The 25,168-nt window shown below is 45.4% G+C and overlaps 1 protein-coding gene across 2 annotated transcripts in view; it reads left to right on the forward strand.

Annotated features, from left to right (window-relative positions):
• The window catches only part of LOC146784382 (glutamine--fructose-6-phosphate aminotransferase [isomerizing] 1), a 188,614-nt gene that overhangs the window by 65,699 nt on the left and 97,747 nt on the right, over positions 1–25,168 (forward strand). For both annotated transcript variants that reach the window (XM_085636301.1, XM_085636302.1), the window contains exons 7-8: positions 22,858–22,919; positions 24,460–24,539. In XM_085636301.1, the coding sequence (XP_085492427.1) occupies positions 22,858–22,919; positions 24,460–24,539 (142 nt within the window). The remainder of the gene's footprint in view (positions 1–22,857; positions 22,920–24,459; positions 24,540–25,168) is intronic.

Below are 25,168 nucleotides of genomic sequence, written 5' to 3' on the forward strand. Positions count from 1 at the left end.
CGTCTCCCAACGCACACTAGTCGCCAGACTACACGACGCAGGCATACAAGGAATAGCCCTGGCCCAGATCCGATCATTCCTCACCGGAAGAAGCCAAAGGCTCAGACTCCCACCCTTCCTCTCCGACCCCACGAAAATCACCTGCGGAGTCCCACAGGATTCATCCCTGAGCCCACCCTCTTCAACATCTACATGGCCCCCCTCACAGACAACACTGCCTCAGCATCGTATCCCACGCAGACGACACCCAGCTCATCCTCTCCCTCACTAAAGACCCCACCACTGCCAAACTCAACTTCCAGAAAGGAATGCAAGACGTCGCAGTCTGGATGACCAACAGCTGCCTGAAGCTTAGCGCCGAGAAGACAGAAGTCCTCGTCCTGGGTACCACCCCTTCTGCATTGGACAGCATCGTGTGGCCGACCGCCCTCGGAATCCCACCTACCCCCTCGGACCACGCCAAGAACATCGGCATGGTACTCGACCCATTACTCACCATGAACCGACAGGTCAACGCCGTCACCTCCAGCTGCTTCAACGCCCTCTGCATCCTCTGCAAGACCTTAAAGTGGATCCCCCCTCTGAGTCAAGGAAGACAGTCACCCACGCACTCATCACCAGCAGACTGGACTATGGAAACGCACTCTACGCCGCCATCAAGTCCCTACTCCACAAACACCAGAACACCGCTGCCAGACTCGTCCTCTGCATTCCGAAGTCTCCACTGGCTCCCCGTGGAGAAAAGAGTCACTTTCAAAATCCTCACTCATGCCTACACAACAATGGACCCAAATACCTCAACGACAGACTCAACTTCCATGTACCCAAAAGAAACCTCCGATCTTCCAACCTCGCACTGGCCGAAACCCCGCGCATCCACAGAGCCAGAGCAGGCGGAAGGTCCTTCTCTTACATTGCAGCCAAGACCTGGAACGAGCTACCGGCAGACATCAGATGCACCCCCTCCCTGAACACCTTCAGACCTGGCTCTTCGGCTAAACAGATCTGCGCCTTGAGACCCTCACGGGTGAGTAGCTCGCTTACAATTTCCTGATTGATTAATTGAAACAGATCAGGAGGACGAGCGTTTTCTTATATCGCTCCTAAAGTGTGGAACAACCTCCCCCTCCGCCTCTCGAATTCTGCAAGAAGCTGAAGACCTGACTTTTCAATTAACCAACCTAGCATAGGTAGGGCTGGGCACACACACCTGCTCAGCATGAGGATACCCTTGCTGCGATAGTACTCTTTACCAATACACATAACAAAGTGGAGGAGGAAAGTAAGAAAAAGAGATGGTTGGAGAGATCATCCTCTCATGTCCCTGCCAAGAAAAAGCCTTCTTCTGATAAGGACTCTAGCAAAGAGAGAACCAGAGAAAGGGTGTCAACAAGAACCTTGAAAAACCATTCTCAACGACAATCCAGATCGCTGTCAAAGGTATCGGTGTTGATGTCAAGAAGATAGGCTCCCACTTGCTATCCACTGAATGTGGGTTCAGCGTCTACTACAGAATGTAATGAACATTTTAATAAACACCTGCGTTGGAAGGATCACTGTAGACGACTACCCACCACTTGACATAGCAAACATGCTGGTGATATCGCCGTCTTAACCCAGTAAACCTAGGTCATTGTCGGTGTTGATATGGCTCCCATCTGAGATGTTGAAGCCAGATTCTTGCCTGACGTCAATCCTTTCGCCATCAAAGAAGAGTCCCCATAGGCTTTACTCAGTCTCTGTTGATGTTGAAAATAATATGTTTTGAACATATAGGAACATTTTAAATAACTCACCAGATTTACTACTCCAATTGCGGGAAGCGTGATAATCCGATGTGGGACTGCTAGAGGATGACGATTGGGCAGAGGCTGTGCAGAGTCCGAGAGAGGTGGCAATCCGGGCACGATTTAGAGTAGTCCAGCTGCTCCTACTGCATAGGTCCTATTACACCAGTACACTTATGTTTAAATTGGGGCGCATAACAAATGAGGAATTCCAGAGAGGGTGTACTATGACTGGTACGTTTTCCATATTGTGTGGGATTGCCCACTTATACAGATATTCTGGAAGAAGGTAGCTCACACTATTTCGGGGGTGTTGGAGCAAGAAATCCCCTTGGACGCTAGGAGGCATATATTTCTGGGAAACAGACATGGACTAAATACCAGAGAATCTGGCTGCAAGTTGCTGCAATGGTTGCTAAAAGGAACATTGCAGGGGCATTGGGGGCAACTGAAATGCCAAAAGCTTCTCAGTAGAAAAGAGACATGGATTGGTGCTGTGCGGCAGAAAAGACAATCTATGAAAGTCTGGGATGCCCCAAGAAATGGGAGAAAGTTTGGCAGCAATGGGAGGACCACAGTGGATTCGGGGGGGGGGCATGAATGTTTAGGGGGGGGGGGGCGGTCGCGGGGACTAACTGAATTCCACAGATGGACGCCAGGGGTACCATTATTATTGCACGGTGTCTCTAAATAGTAGTATGTGTATGCTGTTGTAAACGCTTGTACTTAATTTTATGATTATGGGACTACTGATGGATGCTGACAACTGTTTAATAAAAAGATTTTTGAAAAAAAAAAATATATATATATATTTGTCACAGTCCCATACGATGTCCATACCCATGATGGGCTCCCCATCCTTTTCGATTATACCCTTGGCCATTCTATCGCCAAGGTGGATCTTTGCCTTATTTTTCAACTTCATCCCTTACTTCAACTCCGCTTCAGGTTCCCTTGCAACCCTTAAAACTGTCTCCTCGCTAAATGGTGTTGAGACCAACTTCCATGACTGCACTACGAAAAAGAAAACCCTCTCTGACATCTTCTCATAGATAACCTGTCTGTTCCCATCATACTCCTGGGAAAACAAGAATGAATTGTATCTCCTTCAAGATACAGGTCCCCTTTTGCAGACTCTTATGAAACTAATGCTTCATACACCCCAACTTCATGAGCTGCACCTCTAGCTTACATCCCCTAATGATGCCATCACTGTTCGTAAGAATATAGTTACGGGATCATCTAAACTAAATGTCTCTCTGCACCACCAGCAGTTTATTAAAAAAAAAAACCAATATAACAAAGAGCAACTCCAAAGCCTCTTCTTGCTTTGGTCACTTGATATTGCAGAGGGAAAATTCTTAACTCCTGCTAAAATCAAAGCTCCCCCACAGCATTTACGGAATAAAATATAAGGCACCACCACAAGATCCTGACTTCTTAAAGACAGAACCTAAATTGAGAAAAAAAATGCTAATATTAGACTTGCAACATGTCTACTCCATTTAAGAGACCAAGAATGGATGTGTGCAATAGAGCTACAAGATGCATACTTCCACATCCCAGTACCAAAGCCCCACAGAAAATTCCTATGTTTTGTAGAAGGAAATAGCCCTTATCAATCCCTAATCCTACCATTCAGTCTTTAGTCTGCTCTGTGCACATTCGCAAAGTGCATGTACGTGATAGCATCCCACCTAAAATGTTTAGGAATTTTCACTGATCCTTACCAAGATGACTGGCTGCTGAAGGCTCACAGTCTAGGGAAAAGTAAAACAGATTTCCTGACAACATTTCACCTGCAAACTAGTCTAGGTCTTCAAATCAACCGTCAAAAATAAATCTGAACACCAGTGCAAACACTATATTGCATGTGATCATCTTTAAGCGTCATAAAAGAGAGGGTGTCATCTATCTGGGACACATGCTGCAATCTGAAGGCAACATATAATCCAACTAGGCGTCAACAAAATCTCCCTTTTAGGTTAAAGGCCTCCTGTGTATATACATAGGTCGAATGCAAAGTTGCACATTAGAGCTCTGTAACAACGTTTAGAGGACTAATGTTATCAGAAGAGGGGTTGGGAAGACAACTTGATCTTGAGAACTGCTGCAAGACAATCGCTAGCATGGTTGTGCAGGGGGCACAACTTTCTGAAGGGTGTACTTTTTAAAAAAACGCTTACGTTTCAGAGCCTACTGATGGATGCTTCTGCGACAGGATGAGTAGCTTATTTATAGGACTTGACAGTATATTAGCAATCGATATGGATGGAAAACTTGGACTATATAAACTTAGAGGGGCCCATCTAGCTGTCAAAGCTTTATTCCCATCCTTGGAAAAAACAGCAACTATACAGATTCAAACAGGCAACCCCACAACACCATGCATTATCTCAACAGGCAAGGTTGCACCAGTTCGAGACTGCTTTCCATAAAAGCACAGACGGCCTGGCACAGGAACTTGGCCATGGGGCTCCATCTAAGAACAGTACACCTTCCAGGGAGAATGAATCTTCAAGTGGACTTTCTCATTCAGTATTACAAACAGCCTTATGAAAGGGTCCTAGACAAGGAAGTCTTAGGTTACCTCTTCGAAGAGTGGAGAACACCTTCTGTAAACCTCTTTGCAATTGCAGAAACCAAAAAATGCAGAGACTGTGTCTAGGCTGCCTGAACTTGAGTTATATTCAGATAGAGAGGCAACTACAGTCCATTAGTGAATGTTGTAAGTACAAAAAACAAGTAAAACAGATGGTCGCAAATCCTGGTTGTTGAGTTCATTTCTTAGCTTTATTATTTTTCTAGTTTTTTCAAAATAAAGTAGCCAACGCGTTTCACCTTAATGCTTTATCAGGGCATTCAGTATTACACACTCCTCAAGGGCAAAATATCTCTACTTCGTGTAGTCAGACTGTGGTTGCCTCTCTATCTGTAAATAATTCATGTGTATGGTTTGGTCAATAAGCAGCTGATCATTGCGGTGGGCAACTTGTATTCGTAGTATACTATATGTGATGATCTCGGGTGGTGCGGCTTTCTAATCCCTGGCTGCTTCCTTGTTTTGTTTAGTGCCTGAACTTGAGTCTCTGGGGGATAATGGACTTTGTACAAGTTGGACAGGCCTTTTTATTTACGCCTGTCCACCGATTCCATCAGGAATTTTGAAGTTTAGAACATATCCTTAAAAAATGATACTAATATCGAAATATTGGCCAAGGCAGTGGTGGGACCCTGACCTGTTCCAAATGTCCATAGAACCACAGCTGGACCTGCTGACCAGAATTCAGGGGCAAGTTCAACACCCATTCGAACATCATTTAGTTTGGCTGCATGGATCCTGAAGTCGGACAGTATGGACATCTAAATGTCCCACTGGCCTGTATGAAGATATTGAAAGAAGCAAAACATCCTTCCACAAGTCTGTTTTTCCTCAAAATTGAAAAGATTCTGTATATTGTGTCATACTAAAGGATATAATCCATCACTTGTTAGGTGGAAATTATTTGGCCATACTTACTTTATTTAGCTCATGCACATGGTCAATTTATAGCAAGAAAAGTGCACCGGGCAATCATTACAACCTATAGAAAGTCTCTTAATCTTCAATCATTTTTTTAAATGTTCGGCAAACACGTCAACAAGGCACTACAGCCTGCAAAAACAGATACGGGCACGGCATGATCCTTACGCTTGTTTCAACAATGTCATACCTATCCCTTTTGAGGGGCTACAGGAAGGAGCTAGTACCCTTATAGAGTAGGATATAGATGCCAGCCACAACAACCTCAACAACAGTCCCATTGTCAACCGTTCCCTTACACTACAGACCACCACTTTCAGCTTTTTTTCAAAGATGCCCTCCTCCTCGAAGAGGCACTAGTCACTGGACAAATCAAGATACATCTAGGAGACTGTGACTTTTTTGCAGCTGCCATACCATGCTGGACAGCACCTGAAGGCAGAAAGGCCTCAATTTACAAGTCCGTGGCAAATTATAACAATGGATTAGTGGTTTCTAGACTTCAAACACCTGTGGCCTACATTGAAGTTCATACAAAAACCTCCTTCATTGTTACCATCCAAAGAAACACTTCAACACCTACAACTGTTGCAAGCAGAGACCTCAACAATGTTAAATAAAACTGCCTTCGAATTAGTCCCAGAATCACTAATAAATGTGGGCTTTTTCTTTCTTTTTTTAAATCGTTTTATTAACAATTAGAATCAACATTGCATGGCAAATCACAGTACAATCGCATAATTCTGCACGATATATTTTGGGCAAGCGAAAGTGCACGTTTTACAGCAATCAGTAACGTGTCCTATCTAAATTGTTTCATCGTGGGCTGGTTGTAGCGGTGGGGCGCAGATGCACCCTCTGTGTGCGTTCCAGTCAGACCATATGTGGGACCACTTTTTGGGGCAACCCCTAGCTACGTATACATATTTTTCTCGGTGCATACACCAATCCATATCCTTTTTCCATGCGGACACCGCTGGTGCTAGCACTGCCCCCCATTTATGTGCTATATTCCTTTTAGCTACCATGAACCCCACTGTGGCCCATGTGATATGTGAGTTGTTGAGATCTGTGGGTTCCCGCATGTTGAGGAGACATCTCTTGGCCTCCAGTGGAAGTGCGTTCGGCAATACCTCACACATCACCTCGTGAATCTTTTCCCAATACCTCTGTATATAAATGCATTCCCACAGTATGTGGAGGAATGTGCCCCTACTCCCGCATCCTGTCCTGCGCCGATCATCCATTGCTCTCCCCATCCGTACCAGGCCAGGTCCCGTGATGTGTAGATTCAGTGTAGTATTTTAAGTTGCACCAGCCTTAGCCTGGCAGCGATAGCAACCTCACGTGGGGAGGCTAGTTCTCTTGTCCAGTCCTCGTCATCTAGGATTATTCCGTCTCTTTCCCACTTTTCCCGCAGCTTCAAGAGTGGATCTCCAGTGTGATTTACAAACTTTTTGTAGGTGAGTGATATGGCTTTCATTGGTAAGTATCCATCAAGGAGTCTGTCCTCAAGGGGTAAAGAGTATGGGAGGCCATCTCCATTCCGCAAACAGGATTGCAACGCATGACGGATCTGTAAATATCTAAAATATTCTGTGGGGGCAAGATCGTATTCCTGCTGCAGGGCTGGGAATGATTTGATCTGACCCTTTGTCCATAGATCGCCTATTTTTGATATACCTATTAGGTCCCATTTGTCAAACCCTTTAGATGTCCATAGGCATCCCAGCTGGTCCGAGTCCCACAAAGGGATGGCCAGAGTCAACTTACGATCCCATCCCAAACTTTTGTTGGCTCCCGGCCAGACCAGCACCGGGTGTTTAGTTGGTCCAGTAAGGCGGTCCTTTCCTGTGCTTGAATGTAGCGCACGTTGGTAGTTCCCTCCTGGTAGTACCCAGTGATCCATCGCGTAGCCCGGATCATCCATCCGTCTGTAGGTGCCATGGTTGATGGCTGCCAGATGGGCTGCCCAATAATATTTTCTCAGATCTGGGAGGGCAATGCCCCGATCGTACCATGTGAGGTTTAATTGATTCAGATCTGGGAGGGCAATGCCCCCATCGTACCATGTGAGGTTTAATTTAGGGAGCGCTATCCGTGGCTTCCCGTTCCAGAGTAGGCGGCGTTGCAAACTCTCTATTTCTTTAAAATAGCTTGTAGGTACCATGTCTAGTGAATAGGGCATAAAGGAACCGGGGAAAGGACATCATTTTGAATAGCGATGCTCTTCCCAGCATCGAGAGTGGGAGCATCATCCACCTCTCCGAGACCCTCTTGAGTCTCTGTAGAGGAGGGAGCAAGTTTTTTTCGAATCTGGCTGCGGGATCAAGGGTAATGTATATACCCAGGTATCTGAAACCCTGTATGGAGAACTGTATAGGACAGTTCCTGGGCAGGCCCGCAAGGTGTCCCTTGAGGACGTACAGCACTGATTTGGCCCAGTTGATAGAATAGCCTTAATATCGTCCAAATATGGTGAGGATATCAAGCACTGCCGTAAGAGAGGCCTTTGGGGACGTTAAAAACAATAAAATATCATCCGCATAAAGGGAGATGCGGTCCTCTCGCGTTTCGGCCACGAATCACCAGGTCTCTACGCACCCAGGACGCCAGGGGTTCCAGGGCCAGAGCAAAAAAGAGGGGTAGAGCGGACATCCCTGTCTGGTCCCTCTATGGAGTCCAAACACTTCATACTTTTTGTTATTTACTACTATCTGGGCTAGAGGTTTCGTGGTGAGGAGTCTTACCCACTGGATGAAGTGGGGCCCAAAACCCATTTTCTCTAGGACAGCAAATAAGTATGTCCATTCCAGCATATCAAATGCCATGGTTGCGTCTAATGACACTAATACCGCCTCTTCCTGTATGGTTGCTGCCCTTCCAATCACCCTGTGTACCCTGCGGAGGTTTAACGCTGTATTACGCTGGGGTACAAAGCCAAATTGGTCAGGGTGTATTAAGTTACTTATGACTTTGATTGGCCTATTGGACAGGAGTTTGGCTAAAATGTTGGGTTCGGCATTAAGTAGGGAGATTGGTCTGTAGGAGGAACAGGTTGTTAGGGGTTTGCCTTCTTTGTGGATCATTACTAAAGTAGCTATCCTCTGGTCACAAGGCAGCTCCCCGAGTTCTTTACTCTCTGTAAACATTTTACACAGGTGGGGGGCAAGGATGTCCGTCCCGAGTTTGTATAGGTCGATCGGGAGACCGTTGGGCCCTGAGGCTTTCCCCGACCGAAGCCCCTGAATTGCCTGGGTCATCTCATCTGACGTGAATGCCCCTTCCAAATATTCAAATTCTGATGCTGAAAGTTTAGGTAAGGTGATGTCTCGTTGGAGATCTAGAGAATCTTGCTGTGTGCATCGGGTCTGTGAGGAATAGACCTGTTCGAAGTGGGCAGCGAATGTGTTAGCAATGTCTTGGGGGTCTGTAATCGTATGGCCAACCTCGTCAGTGAGTTCTGGTTCGAGCCTGCTAGCTAGCTTTTGCCTGTCTAGCCAAGCGATCAACTTCCTGGCCTTATCCCCTTGAACACATATACTTCCTAGAGTGTCCCTTCCCAGCGCTTTGGCTCTATCTGTCACCAGGGCCTTGTAGCTGTCTTTTTTGAGGTGGAGGGCGTGTAGGGAGTCTGGGTTAGATCCTTCTGCCAGTTCTTCCTCCAGTCGGAGGATCTCTGACTCTAGTGCTTCCACCTCCTTGACCTTTTCCTTCCTCACCCCCGCTATCGGGGAAAGGGCCTGGCCCCTGACCACTGTCTTAAATGCTTCCCATAGTGTCCGATGAGAGCTCACCGAGCCCGTATTTTCTAAAAAATATAGTTTGATTGCAGAATGTAGTGCCCCCGTACCACAGGGTTCCGAAGGTGCCATGGGTTGATGGAACAAACCCTCCCCACCCTCTGATCACCAACCACGATGTGTGCCCAAAGGGGGGAATGATCGGATATGCCTCTAGCCATGTGTCTGATCTCTCGTATATGTGCCAGATGATCTAAGGGGGCCAGCAAGTGATCGATACGTGACTGGCTGGCATGGGTGCCCGAATAGTAGGTAAATTGGGTGGTGGTCGGGTGAAACGAGTGCCATAGATCCTGTAATCCCATAGCCCCCAGAAAGTCCGGTAGCCAACTGTTGGGCGCATGGAGTACTCTTGGGGGACTCCTATCTTTGGTGCCATCAACTACTGCATTCAAATCCCCTCCCACCAGCAGAAGTCCCTCTGGTACTGTTAACAATATGGTGCCCAGGTCCTTAAAGGCAAGTTCCTGAAGGCCCGGCGGGACATAGACCGACATTAGAGTCAGTACCTTCCCCTCCCATTGCCCTGTGATGCCCACATATCTCCCCCCTGTGTCTACCCAGGTGGACTTGGCCGTCAGGGGAAAGGAGTTCCTGAGCAGTGTCCCCACCCCCCTCGATCCCGAGGTAAAGCCGGAGTTTGCCACAAGGCTGTATCCCCACCTGTTGAGAGCTTTACATGTGTTCGCCACCAAGTGTGTCTCTTGTAGCGGCACCACGTCGGGGGCATGTCTCTTGATGTGTTCTAGTACCACGGTTCTCTTTACTTTGTCCCCCAATCCATTTACGTTCCAGCTCAACATCTTAAACTCTTTATCCCATTGAGTACACATGTGTATTTACGTGTTATCATAGCTCCTCCGTTGTCGGATTGTGATGCCTTGACGATTCCCTAAAACCCCAAAACTATAACTAAACCCCTCCCCCCCCCCCCCCCCCCCCTCCCGCTCCCCTGCACTACGGGCTCCGAACTGCCCATGATCACAACTATGCAGATTGCCTATACTTGAACTAAGTGAAGAAACTAGGGGGATATACTCTCCTCCCCCCCCCCCCACCCCCCCTCTCCCTTGATGCCATGGAAATGTTCATCCTAAGTCGGTTGATCTAGAAATTATGATCAGTGTCTCACACTCCACCCAGTTCAGCACCGCGAGTCCAGCACCCCCTGGGATGCCACCCATACCCTCACACACTAATCAACAGGGGGCTAAGGCCCCGGTACCTCCTAAGCACCCCCTGGGATGCCACCCATACCCTCACACACTAATCAACAGGGGGCTAAGGCCCCGGTACCTCCTAGTCTCTCTGGGAGCTGCGTGCCGTTGAGTCTTTCAGGCCATCAAGCCATTCGGAAGCATCTTCAGGAGCATCAAAGAATCTGGTCCGTCCCCTGGCCTCCACCCGGAGGCGGGCCGGAAACAACATGGCATATTTAAGGCCCCTGTCTCTCAGTCGTTTTTTAACCCCCTAAAAGGATCTGCGCTGCCTCTGTACCACCTGCGTGAAGTCCGGGAAGAAGCTGATTTCCGAGTTCTCTAGTCGGATGGGTGGTGCAACCCTGGCCGTCTGCAATATCAGGTCTCTGTCTCGATAGTTTAAGAGTCTAGCCAGTATAGGACGAGGAGGGGATCCGGAGTCGGACGTCCCCCGGGGATCCGGTGGGCCCTTTCAACGACAAAGATATTAGATAGACCTTTTGGTTGAAGATGGTTGGTGATTAGGTTTTCCACAAATAGGTCTGTCGCTTGTCCTTCCGCTTTTTCCGGTACGCCAAGGATGCGTACGTTATTGCACCTACTGCGGCCTTCGTAGTCATCCAGTTTTCCTTCAGCAATTTTCCGAAATGCCTGCAGTTCCCGCACTTCAATTTGTAGCTGGTTGGTATCTTCCACAAGGCTTGCCGCTGTTTCCTCCAATTGTTTAACTTTCTCCCTGTTCGTGGCTAGGTCTGCCCTGATTAACATGACCCCGAGGAGATCGCATCAATTCTCTGCTCCAGAGATGTGCGGATCCCACCGATTGCATCAAGTACATCTTTTAGGGGGTGTTCGCAGCAGGTTCCGTCTCTGTCGCTACTTTGGGAGGGGGCTGTTCGGCCGGACCTGTTTTCGGGCAGGTGTATCTGTCCAATTTGTTATTCTGGACCGGCTTTGGTCCCCTTGTGTTCGACATCTCGACCGACTTGAAGCTGGCCGCTGTGGTGCCACACTTGGGGTTGTCTTCCGGTGCCAGGAGTGTGTTTACGGCGTCGCATACACTGGCGAGTTTTATCTATCCGGATCCTCTATCCCTCCAAGTCCCAAAGGTGCTGGTGCGGCAAGTCGCTGTGGGTGTGGTGTGACTCGGGGGAGGCGGGGGGGGACATCTGTCAGGCTCAACTAGGCAACATTATTCGACTTTGGGGCAAGCCAAAATTATTCCTCTTTCCAACAAATCAGAATAAAAAACAAAGTTATTATGCCAGCAGGCATATCCTACCAGAGTTATGGGGAAAATGTGTTTTTGATAGCTTGAATGCATGTATATGGTGTTTTCATAGTGCAAACCTAGTCAAAAGCCTGCAGAGCACTTTGCATAGTCAAAGGCAAGCCTAAAGTCAGAGAGTAACGGGAGAGGAAGCAGAGTTGTGAACATTTAATGCATTGTGTTATTTAAAGAGGTGAGCCTTCAAATCTTTCCTAAATTGGACCAGCATTGGGGTGGCACGATAAATGTGACAATGCTGTTCCATATCCTGGGTGCATAGATGGAAAAGGCCAGTTTCTTGTTTTTCCCTTTTTACACCTCTTAATTTAAGCTGGGGTGCTGGTTTTCATCGCTTTGTAAATGATGCAGATCGTTCAGAAGGTGGTGCGGACTGGCTGGCCTGGGTAGGACGTGCTGCGGTGTAGAATGCCCCTAAGGGGTGCCAGTGTGTAGTTTTGGAGGCCATGAAGTAGGGCATTACCCTCAACCATATCCAGCTTTCTAGAGACCGTATCTTCCAGAAAGCCATAAACAAGATGAAGAATGAATCATGGCGACCAATACTAACAGCCCCATGGTGGCCAAGACAGTTTTGTGGTTTGCAGAGCTTCTTCTCCTATTAGAGCAGCTGCACATACCATTGCCACCTCTACCAAACCTGCTTTCTCACAACAAGGTCCAAGTACTGAGCCCGAATACGGCATCTCTAAGTTTATCAGCATGGCTACTGAATACAAAGTTTTACCATTTACAATTCCAGATTATTGTAGACACATTTTGGCACAAGCAACAGTGTCAACAAATAAATACCATGAAGCGAAGTGGAAACTTCTTTGTATGTGCTGTACTCCACAGTATCGGCATATATTTTCATCTACTTCACATCATATTATTCTGTATCTTCTACAATTATCCTGCTCAGGTCAGAGTCATACTTCTGCTAACGTACACCTAGCTGCGCTCTCACATTGCGGAGGACCCCAAAATCAGCCTACTTTTTGGTCTGACAGAATTATTCAAGAAATCCTAAATGGAATATTTCAAGTTAAACTTAATTTATTTCTTAGGCGTGACGTATAAGAATGGATAAAATTGTGAATAAACCCGATGAATTTTGACAAACATTATCGAGTACGTGGATATTTGACTCACAAACGTGTATCGGGCTGTGCAACCCTTTCGTGACACGCAAATGGCGTGTCACTATTTTGTGATTAGTTCATTAGGCACACTTGGAACGGAGCGTAAAAAGGTGTATGCACGCCAAACTGGCAAAAATATGAAGACTCAACTTTTGGGACTTTTAAAGGGTGTGCTTCAGGTTTATTGCATATGTAACTTTATAAACCGTTCCAACTCTGTTAGCACCCCATCTACAAACCAATTGGCGTTTTGAAGAGCAATAATGTCATATCAAAGACTCTCTGAACTTTCATTAGTGGAAAAATATGGGTTCAGCTACACTCTTCATGGATGTTTTTTGAATAATTTTGTTACTGGTCTTTTATGCACATTGTGTCTTGTTTTAATTTTTGTCATCACATAACAAGGGAACTATGGGGCATTGAGTATCTGTTACGCTGCAAATGAGGGTGGGGCATCATCGCTGTTGAAACTCTTGAGGGGTGGGGTATAGGAGCTATGTGATATTAGTTGAGTATAGGTGAGGAAGGCGGCGCTCAATTTAAAAATGGTGACGCATAGAGATCGCGTTTAGTATGGCGCTTGAGTTCTGGGGCGAGTAGACTGCTCGGGAAGTTGCGAGTCACTGACAAACATCGGGGATTGTAATGTCTCATCACAGGAGTTTGGGGTCAGATCAGGAAGTCGTGAGTTGGGGGTTTAACGTCTGCTACATTGGGAGTTTAACCACAAGGGGTTTGAGAGAGTTAATTTGGTTTTTGTTACCATGAGGTTCATTTATATTTAAGTCAAGGGGGTTTGTGTGATTGTTCCGTAGGGAGAACGTGGATACGAGGGATTTTTGTTCAAATTATTTCCTTGTTTCAGAATGGAAGACTATGTATTATGTCATGGGTAAACAAGAGGGAGAAAATGAGTTCATTATTATAATAAAAAAATTACTCTGTATGTCGACTCTTTGGGCCAGATGCATATTTTTAAATCCTTGTAGATACCCCTGAAGAAGGTCGTTGACCGACCAAAATGCATTGGGTGAAGTAATGAAGTTTGTTCTACGTGCCTGTGAATAAGCCCGGATGGGCAATTCTTGTGCAAATTAAGATGCGTGAAAAGATGAAACTTTATTTATTACTTTGGCGTGACAGATAAGGATGATAACTGTAGTAAATGAAGTGACGAGACCAGTGGAAGTTCAACTGTCACTTTATTCAAGTCGTCTGCTCTCTGACATGAGCAGGTTGTCAACATTCTAAGGAGAGCTTCGGGAGATACCAAGGTAAGAGGGATGGAGGGGGTGGACGGAAGGTACCAAGGAGGGGAGGAAAAGGGGAAGATACAACACATCTCCTTACCCAACATAAACGATGAACATGGAGGGAGCAATTACCTAGCTACTCTATCTCCACTCCAAACTTGACCATCCTCCAATTCCACCACATTCTTCCCCCTCCCTTTGACATTCTGAGAAGGGAAAAATTTACTCTGTCCCACTTTAACCCTAGTGGGTTTCTTTATCATTACAGCATCATTGGCCAAAGGTTCCAACTCCTTCACCCCATGTTTCTTATCGTACCAGCCTTTGTAGCGGGATTGATGTTGCTGCACCTTAATCTGACTTTCAGACCTGTCATAGACAACCTTCTTACCCCCTTCTAGCCAGAGAGGGTTTAACTTGGTGCCTGGTTCTCTCCCTCTTAACATTACAAAGGGAGAGATTCCTGTTACAAGGTTGGGTGCAGTGTGGTAGGCCCACAAACAGTCTTTAAGCGAATCATTTACGTTGAATCCGTTAGACGTTGCCAGTTGTATATGTTCCTTAATCATACGGTTCATCCTTTCTACTAAGCCATTGGCCTTAGGGCAGTAGAGGGCCGTTTTCTCATGCTTGATGTTGTGTTCCTTTAGGAAGGTCACCATTTCATCTGATGTAAACTGCACCCCATTGTCAGTTACTAAAGTAGATGGAATACCTTCAAATGAGAATACAGATTCCAAAAATGCCACAAGGTTCTTGGTAGTGGTGGAAGGGGTGAACTTGACATTGACCCAGTGGGAGGTGTAGTCCACCAACACAAACATGAACCTCCTCAGTGGACCTAGTGCATCCATGGGGCCAATAATGTCCATGGCCAACTTGGTCCATGGAACAACAGGTACCTCCACCGGCGAAAGGGGAACCTTACGTAAGGACTTGGATTTATCACTCTTAGCACAGCTAAAACAGTCTTTTACCTTTAACTCCACCCTAGAGTCCATCTTTGGGAACCAAAAGTTGTTCCTTACTTTGCTTTTGGTGATACTTCTTCCCAAATGGCCTTCATGGGCAAGGTCTACTATTCTGTCTCTCAAAGTCTCGGGTGGCACAACCTTAGCATTGCGGTAGATTCTGTCCTCCTGAATGGTAAGCTCATTCCTGACTTCCCAGAATTCCTTCAACTCTTCTGCCACATCCCCACATTTATCTGGCCACCCCTTTATGATTAAATTCTTTAGTGCCTCCATTATAGGATCTTTGCTCATTTCGTCATTCCATTCTTCTTTTGAAAAGGAAGGCAGATGAATTGCGAGAATGGGGGAATCCAAAAGGTCTTCCACGGTGTTTGTTTCTACCGGGGACCTGGATAAATAGTCTGCTAGGACATTGTCCTTCCCCGGCAAGTATTCAATTCTGAAACTGAATTTCTCCAGCCCCAAGACCCATTTTGCTATCCTGGGTGATTCACAGAGGGATTTCTTGGCTGAAAAGATGTGTGTTAGGGGTTTGTGGTCCGTGCGGACTGTAAATTTACTGCCCCACAAAAAAAACTTGAAATGGTTGATGGCCCAGTAGCAGGCCAACGCCTCCCTCTCAATTACGGAGTAGTTCCGTTCAGGAGGACTCAAAGTACGGGAGGCGAAGGTCTCCTCACCTTCCCCTTTTTGAGATAGGGTGGCTCCAAGCCCTTTGTTGGATGCATCCGTGCATAGGATGGTTCTCTTCCTATGGTCAAACGGTCCCAAAGCACGTGAACCCACAATCTCCTTTTTTAGAGCATTTACAGAGTGAGAATGTATCTCTTCCCATATGAATTCACTCTTTTTCTTTAATAGTTCTCGTAGGGGCTCGCATTTCTCTGAAAACTTTGGTATGAACTTGGCCATATACTCCACCAACCCTAAAAAGGATTTGAGCTCCTCCTTGTTAGAGGGAAGAGGAGCGTTTTCCACTGCTTGAACTAAGCTCATCTTGGGTTTTATCCCTTCAAAGGAAAGATTGTGTCCCAGATAGTCTACCTCCATGACTTTGATCCTGCATTTTTCCTTTTTAACCGATAACCCTGCATTAGATAACCTGGAACATACTTTTCTGAAAATGAGGTCATGCTCCTCTCCATCGGCACCATAGACTAGAACATCGTCTTGAAAACACATGCAGTTAGGAATGTCCTCCAATACCTTTTGCATCATTTTTTGGAAGACGGCAGCCGCTGATGCCAGGCCAAAAGGCATCCTTAGGAACATATAGGTGCCAAATGGTGTTGCAAATGCAGTAAGAGGTCTAGACTCAGGGTGAAGATCTACTTGGTAATATGCCATTGAAAGGTCTATGACTGAAAAGAACTTAGCCTTCCCCATGGTACTCAACATTTCATTGATGTTGGGAAGCGGGAACCGTTCGACCCAGATGTTTTCGTTGAGACTGCGTAAGTCGATGCAAAGGCGAATGCCCTGACCATTGGCCTTAGATGCTATCACAATTGGGGATACCCACTCTGAAGCGTCGATGGGTATAATGACTCCAAGTTGGCAGAGTTTATCAAGTTCTTCTTTGAGAGGCTGTCTTAACAGTAAGGGAACTTGGCGAGTCTTGTGTACTACAGGTTTCGCCCCCTGTCTGATCTTTATTTTATGCTGAAAATGTTTCAAAATTCCCAGCTCGTTGGAGAATAGGTGGGGGAATTCGTCACATAGGGGTGATTCCCCCGTGGCGCCATTGACTACGTTGACTTGTTCCTTACCATTAGGATCTAGGATTACCCCCAGTTCTCTCTGGTGACGCCACCCAAGGAGGTTGGAACCCGAGCTGACTAGGTAGATCTTGCCTACCGTGGATCTCCCTTTGAAATTTATTTCAGTCACCACCATGCCTACCAATGGAATGGGGTCTTTGGTGTACCCCTGGGGTGTGATGTCAGGTTTAGAGATTTGCATGCCTGAATCCCCTTTGATTTTCCTGTAATCTTCCATGTTTAATAAGGTGAATGGAGAGCATGAGTCTGCGAACATTTCAATGCATGTATCGTTGATTGTAATGCTGCATTTTGGGTATTCGAAGGGAATACTGCCACACGTACTTTTTACTTGGAAAGTAAATCTTGGCTGCTCAATGTTGGTATCATTGACGGCTTTAACTTGGGTGCTGTCACTGTCCCTACACACTCTGGCTAAATGTCCTCTTCTATTACATTTCTTACAGTGGGCATTGCGAGCTGTGCAAATGGGATTGTTGGCCAGATGATTGCTGCTCCCACATCTGTAACATTTGAGGTCCAAGTGATCTTTTTGAGACTTACTGTATGACTCACCCTTACTCCTGACTTTGGAGATATTCTTATTGGAAGGTTCTGCCTGAACTGCCGCAACCACTTCTTCTGATACCTTTATTTCTTTCATGCACTTTGCCGTATGTTCAATAGACTGGGCAATAGACACCGCTTCCTCCAACGACGGGTTTTTGGATAACAACTTCTCTTGGATTTTACTGTTGCTTGTGCACCTGACTAACTGGTCACGTATCAAGGAGTCATTGAGCTCCCCAAAATCACACCTTTGGGTAAGACCTCTCAAATTGGCAATGTAGTTTTTTACCGATTCGTTCTTCCCTTGTAATCTACTGAAAAACTTATGGCGTTCCAGAACTACATTTATTTTGTCCCCAAAATGATTACCTAATTTTAGCATGGTAACCTCATACACATCAAGGTCCTCTTCTTCCTCCAACTCCGGTTCTGGGAGAGTCTCATATACCTTGCGACCATGTACCCCCATGTTGTGAAGGAGAATATGCTGTTTCCGTAATGCAGAAAATCTCTCCCCCCCCATAGCTATCAAATATGACTCGAACAGCTTTGTCCATTCCTTCCAATGGATGTCAGGGTCGCCACATTCATTGAGAAATGAGGGTGGTTGGCTTATTCCCGGGGTACCCATTGTGAGGAGAGTATTAACGCAAAGGGGAGAACTGAGGGAGAAAATCAGGTAAGGTGCCTGGGAGGTTGGTAGTCCCCAAAAGTTCAATTCAGCTTACTAGGACCAGGGACCTCTATAACGTAGAAAGGCTGTAACCTTGAAATCCTGGGTATGCAAGCACTCCGCCCCAAGTACAGTTCCCACGAAGCGCAGTAATGTCCTACAAAGCTGGAGTACCTACAGGCAGACGCAAAGTACTGTAAGATTGACGCCGAGTACAACACCAATTGGCCCAAAAGGAAGGAGTCACAGTATGCCCTAATTGAGCAGGGGCTAACGTGAGGTAAAAGTCAACCAGGTGGCCAAAGTCCCTAATAGCTGCCTCTACTTGGCAGGATTTAACCCCAAAAACGAACTCGCTGGAACCACCACTTGACGTACCTCAGTGATCCAGTCGTTTGATGTTGCTGTTGATCGTGCCTTCCCCAGAAACAAGCTCAGCGCCTGCGGCTTGTTGGAAACTGACGAAAACAGCCAGGAGCGACAGGACCCAGCGGAACCAACTGCTTCCCGCCCTCTTGTGGGCGTGAGGAGGCGCGTCACTTTCACCCCCCCCCCCCCCGTCAGCTGAGGGAGCGCAGGAGACTTCACGGCGCTGACGCGGAGGAATCTCCAAGAAACCTGACGAAATGGCAAGGGGCGGCAGGACCCAGCAGAGCGCTTCTGCTTCCCGCCTACTTGTGGGCGTGATGAGGCGCGTCGACCACCAGTTCCTCGTCAGCTGAGGGAGCGCTGGAATCCACCAAAACAGCTGCGTGATGAGGCCAAAAGGGTGCCCCACAGGAGGCTTGTGCCGCTGGAGTGCCGGGATCGCCTTCTGCCAGCACGAGGAACTTCACTTACATCACAAACCTCGCTGAGGATGACGTCCAACAACCGGCACTCGCGCCGAGCCCCCGGAACACCAGCGATGCGCCTCCGATGATCGTTAGAGACGAGGACACGCTGAGGGAAGCCCTTCACAGGCGCCAACAGCTGCAGCTGTCGTGGTACGAAGAGTACCTCCACAGAGAAGAGTCGTCAAGCAGCCACAGACCTCGCTGGAAAGTCCTGACAGCCAGGTCAACTTTGCGCAGAGCCCCCGGAACACCAGCGGTGCACCTCAGATTGCGGTAGAGGCGATGAGGCTCGCGTCACTGACGAGGGAACCCTTCACAGGCACCAACCGACTACAGTCATTAGGTACGAAGAGGCTTCTCACACAGATAGTCGGAACAGCCACAGCAACTCGCCCGAGCCGCTGACACAGCACGCCAGTCTGTCTTCCTTGACTCTTAGGATATGCGGAGTCCAGGAGGTCACACGCAGTTTGAGAGCGTAAACGTAAAAAGGGGAAATGACTTGTCCTGCCCCCCTCGCAGGATCGTCGCCAGTGTAGTAAATGAAGTGACGAGACCAGTGGAAGTTCAACTGTCACTTTATTCAAGTCATCTGCTCTCTGACATGAGCAGGTTGTCAACATTCTAAGGAGAGCTTCGGGAGATACCAAGGTAAGAGGGATGGAGGGGGTGGACGGAAGGTACCAAGGAGGGGAGGAAAAGGGGAAGATACAACAATAACCTTGTGAATAAACCGGATGAATTTTGACAAACATTATCGAGTACGTGGATATTTGACTCACAAACGTGTATCAGTCTGTGTAACCCTTTTGTGACACGCAAAGGGCGTGTCACTATTTCGTGATTCGGCACCTTGAGATGCCTGCCATGGAGTGCAGGGATGAACCGCACCTCCCATTTCACTATGGGAGCATGCATTACTGCCAGTTTACGGCCGTAATGCATGGTCCCTTAGTGAAATATAGGAATGCGACTTAACAGTGTTCGGTCGCATCCTAATGAGGCGGTTGGGACCGCCGACCAGGTATCAGTTGGTCCCAGTTCCGAGTCAGTGCTGGGCGGAAGGCATTCCTCCCGACATCGAAATCAGTCCCTAAGTGTTAGGCGAACTGCAGCATTTTGGTCTGAGTAGGTACTGCGGAAGAGCAGAGTAAAGAGCATTGGCATAGTCCAGTCTGGCCATGACCAAAGCCAAAACTACAAATTTTCTGGCCGGGATGGAAAGGAAGTGTAAACATTTTTTTGCAGTACTTAAAAGGACAAAGCACATTCCCACCACCATGCTTATTTGTTTATGGAAGGTCCGCTGATTGTCGACCTTGACTCCCAGATTTTTAACAACCTTGTCTTGCAAATTGGGAAGTGAGGCACCTTCTGGCCAATTAATTTGCCAATTCAGGTTAACATTTTGTCCAAAGCTGAGTACCCCGTCTTATCTGCATTGCACTGGACCGAATATGGACATATCATTTGAATTTAGCTAATCTATGTGTTGAATCATGGGTAGGGTCTGAATAGTAAATCATTAAATTCTTTATTCTTATTCCTATTTCTGTACCAATCTTGATTCACAAACCAGAAATCAAAATACGAAAATGGCAACAGCTTGACGGAGAGGCAATGCTCCTCAGACTCCAACAAACCCACCCTAGGGTCTGTGAAGAAATGGACATCACAGAAGCTGATTTTTCTGCCTGGCTAAGAAACGCCAGTGACTTACATGTGCCACTGACTAAACAGATCGTAATTCTTTCTCTTATTGATGATCTGAGATGGGAATGATGATTCTTTAATGGTATGATATCAGCCTTATTCCAATCGATCTGCCTGCGCAGTCAACTCTGTTGACCATAAAATACTAGTTGACCATGTAGAAGAGGTTGACCTTCAAGGCCTTGCTCTGGGCTGGATAAAATAATTCCTGATGAACTGCAGCCAGACAGTTCACATGGGACATTTCTTCATTAAGGCCTTTGCCATAGAGTGTTGTGTTCACCCATGTCCCCTCATCTCTTTAATGTCTGTTAGACTGTTGATTAAAAAGTCAGCCTTGAGAGGATGCAGGCTTTATAATTAGTCTCCCAATGACTAATTCGATTAGATAGATTATTGGCTTCCCAGTTACAATTTCAAAATATAATGCTATTTATCAGACCATGGATGAATGCTAACCACCTGAAGCGTAACACAGAAAAAAACGGGATTGTAGTTTAAAAAAAATTAAGTAAATATTAGGACTGAAAAATATTGGCTAAAAGAAATGGGACAGATCCTGAAGTCAAAACCTTTAGCTAGAGGCCTAGGAGTGATAAGTGATAGTAATGTACTTATGAACCCTCAAGTGGCTGCAGTTGCATCTAAAGTCACATCTTTGCTAAAGCTACTTAGTAAAATGACACGCTTTTTGCATGAAGCAATAAAAGCAATTGTCTTGGCAGTGATTATATCTGGATTGGAAAATGCCAAATCAGTCTGTCTTGGGCTACCTACTAGCACAATTCAAAGACTTCAGGTCATTCAGATGAAGCTGCCCATCTGATATACTAACTTCTCAAGACAGAAACATGCATCACCACTATTAAAGCATCTTAACTGGTTTCCTATTAAGCAGCATATCCAACTAAAGAGTTGCTGGACTACCTTTAGAGATCTAAATAGACTAACTCCCCAATTTATCTCCAGTAAGGTAGAAAAATATACAGCATCACCTACTCGGTGATTGACCAGTTCTGGTCTGCTTGACATCCCGAAATTCAAGAAGACTAGATCTGGAGGCCGCGGCTTCTCGGCTCAAGCTTTTCTGTCTGGAATTCTTTGCCAGTAGAGCTATGCCAAGAACCCAATTTCAGAATTTGTCGCAAAAAATCAAAACATGACTATTTAAGCAGGTATATTAATCTTCATCAATAAATTGTTCACTACTCTGTGTCTGTCATGTTAATGGCAGAGCTCTAAGAAACCTCTGGGTGAACATGCACTCTAAAAGTGTAATTGAGATCGCACAGCAAATCCCAGCTTAACAAGAGGGATGATTCAAGCATATGGATCTATGAAAGATACAAATTCTCGAGAATATGAATGACCTCTGTGCCACATTTCGGTGGAGGAGCATGTCTTCTGCTGGGATTGTCCTGGAACGCTGTGCACTCTGAGTTGCAGCCCTGCTGACTTTAACCTTCATCCTGCAAAGGCCGATAGCCTACGCTACACCAGATCGGCTTCCAGATACATCATATACAGAGATCTGGCAGAGGGTTCACCCTCTAAGCTCTCGCTAGAGTAGGTAGAATTCAGAAGGAGTACAAGTATAAATATAACTATAGAATCATGTAATCACACAATGTTATAATGGTTGAACTGTTAATCTTTTTCACCATTCTTGTGATGCTGGTTACAACGCTATGTTTGATCTACTAATAATGGCAGTTCACACTTTTTACACAAGAATACAATTGTTTCAATAAATGTTTAAAAAGTCAATTTGTATCTTTCTGGTATCTCCCTTTGGCATGCCTGAGTAACAACAAAAGGGTAGATCTGTTTCCACGATTTCCTTGGGGAATTAGTGGTCATGTTCTGAGCTTGGAGATACCATCTGGTACCCTGGTATGTTTATGGGTTCAGATGGGGTACTGTGAGCTAGCTATGAATTAGGCCAACATATTCGGATGGTGTGTGTGGACTGGATTCTGATGATTTTGTTGTCTGGATACACAGTACCACTTAATTCGTTGGAACCGTATGACACTGCAGTTACTGGTAAGTAACCTTTTTTTCTACATGTGTCTGCCATGTGGAGTGGTTTGTCGGCGGTCTTTCCTCACATAGATGTCAATCTTTGTTTTTAAAGGATTCAGTATGCTGCAATTCGTATCCTTTGCAGAAGAAAGTATTACTCCCTAGTAATGTAGAGCAAGACTTTAATGTGATACTCAATACTTAACTTTTTTTTAAGGTTTCTTAGGGGACAGAATAAACGTTTTAAACCAGGAATAGTTTGGTGTCAAATATGTTATGTGATATTCACCTTAGTTAATTTTGTTCTTTTTATATTTCCCACTCAGGAAGGAGCATTTGCCCTTGTGTTCAAGAGCGTTCATTTTCCTGGCCAGGCAGTTGGCACCAGGTATTAAAATTCTTGTTACCAATGTAATAGGTTGGCCCCGTTCGGGCTGAGGGTTGCAGGTGTTCCTTCATTGCTTTGGTCAAATACAACTTCTGGCAAAGCAAAAAACTTTAACTTCAGACACAATGATTTGTATTTTTGTCTATTCATTGCATGCATTTCCACCAGTTTAGGACTATTGTTGACAGAGGGGCCCAGCTAACTTTGCGCCATAATAGTATATGGGTATCAATGTGTATACTATGATTGTAAAATTTAATATTGAGACTATAATAACCTATACTGATTACCCTAGACATTTTGTCATTGATGAATACTAATGTGATTGGGCATCCATTAGAACAATTTGAAGTTCCAGAGGATGGCTGTTATGGAAGCATTACCAAGCCTTGGATCATGGACACACTTATTGCACCATGAAATATTGTGTATAATTTCCTGAACGGACTTGTTTTCCTGCTTCTTTCAGATGTGAGAAACCAATTGCAGCTGACCGTCAGCCCTTAGGATATTCAATGCCTAAAACTGCAGTTCGTGATTAGCTGTTTGGGCTGCCACTAAGATGTTTTATTAACATTTTTTTTACACAGTCTCACTTTGAAATATTTAATAATCCTTCAGACATATCATATCAGGGGCAACATTGAGGTCACAGGTTCCGGTGCCAATAAGCTTCATGAGCAGGTTTTGCACCTTCTGCTGAATGTAACCCGCATGTCAGAGAATAGTCTCTCTGGAGTCAACCAAGCTTTAGTTTTTCAGAGGGTGATGAAACCACTGCAATTCTTTTAAATATAACCTGTTATGAGTCCTTTTAATTTATGGTGTGGATTTTAAATCTTGATATACAGTAATTTCTTATTTTAAAAGTGCGCTTGCTGTGTTGTTGTAAAATGTTTAGTTAGTTTACCTTTCTTGTGTGCACTTCCATTTTGGGGGTGGATTGTCAAGACTTCAAAATGATGGTTGCTTGTTGACTTAGATTTTCTAATCTCTTGTCTAAGCAAAATTTGTGGATATCCCTTAATCTTCGCCAAAATGCTGAATCTCAAAGTCTCGAAGACATGTAGCTATCCTGCTGGTCACTGAAGGATAGACTTGGCTGTGCTTTAACTGAAATAAGACTCTCGGCACTTTATAAAACCCCTAATCAATCAAAATATTAATATTGTCTTAAAATGATAAAGCTCAAGATTGCATGGGGGAAAAGGGTCTTTATTGAGCTTCGGTTCGTGTGTCAAAAGGTGTTTGCAGTTCAGGAGGTAACTTCCTTATTTTCCAGCACCCTCGATGAAATGACATCAGTAGGATATCAGAAGGAGCTCTTTGTGGAGGCAGAGGTTTAATCATAGGTAGAAATTTACATTCATGAATTAACCTGCATGCATATGCAAAGAAGGTGCTGATGTGAAACAATATTTGAGCTGTGTCCTGCAATAAAAGACCCTTGCATTAACCAAACCCGTTATTTTCTTATGGGCTTGAACTTCTGCATATACTATTTATGAATTTCTAAATTGGACATTGGGTCTTATTACAGGAGAGGCAGCCCCCTACTCATGGGAGTTCGAAGTGTCCACAAATTGTCCACTGACCACATTCCTATTCTTTACAGAACAGGTAAACTTTGCACATTAAAGTATGAAAAAGGTTGCCTAATTTGCAGATCAAAGTGCTGTTGGGTTTGTGCATTGCTGAATTGTGTTTTGTGTGCAGGGTCATCTGCAAGAAGTGTGATATAGTATATTTAGTGTGACTGAGAACATTAAGCAGATGGATGTGAGCTGAGGCCGTTTAATAATTTAGTGTAACCCTTTCTCGCCTGTTTGCACTTTAGAACATTTTGTTTTTATCTAGACCACAGACTTCCGTTTAATTGACCTGTAAGCAATCTGCATTGTTTTAGGACTGTCTTTGTTACGTTGCATCTCTTATGTGTTTGATGACCTATTTCAGTGTATGTTAACGATAATAGATGCACACTTGAGTCAGTAAATACTTGTCCAATGAGAAGCAATAAAAGGACCTGTGAAATGACTGAGGCATGCCACACAAATTTTATTGAGAAACCACTAGACCATCATTAATGCACATTTGGATATTGTGTTCTTTTGTCTCCTGCCTCTTCTTACCTGAGGGAAACTTTATATCCTGTGTTGGCTGATTGAAAGCTGAGTATCAAGTGTTAGTTCAGAGCCTGAAGCGTGGAAGGGAGGAAAGAGTGTCACGCCAGGCTTGTTTTTGTCTAA

Source organism: Triturus cristatus, chromosome 11 (assembly GCF_964204655.1).
Source record: "Triturus cristatus chromosome 11, aTriCri1.1, whole genome shotgun sequence".
In the NCBI taxonomy this organism is placed as follows: Eukaryota; Metazoa; Chordata; class Amphibia; order Caudata; family Salamandridae; genus Triturus; species Triturus cristatus.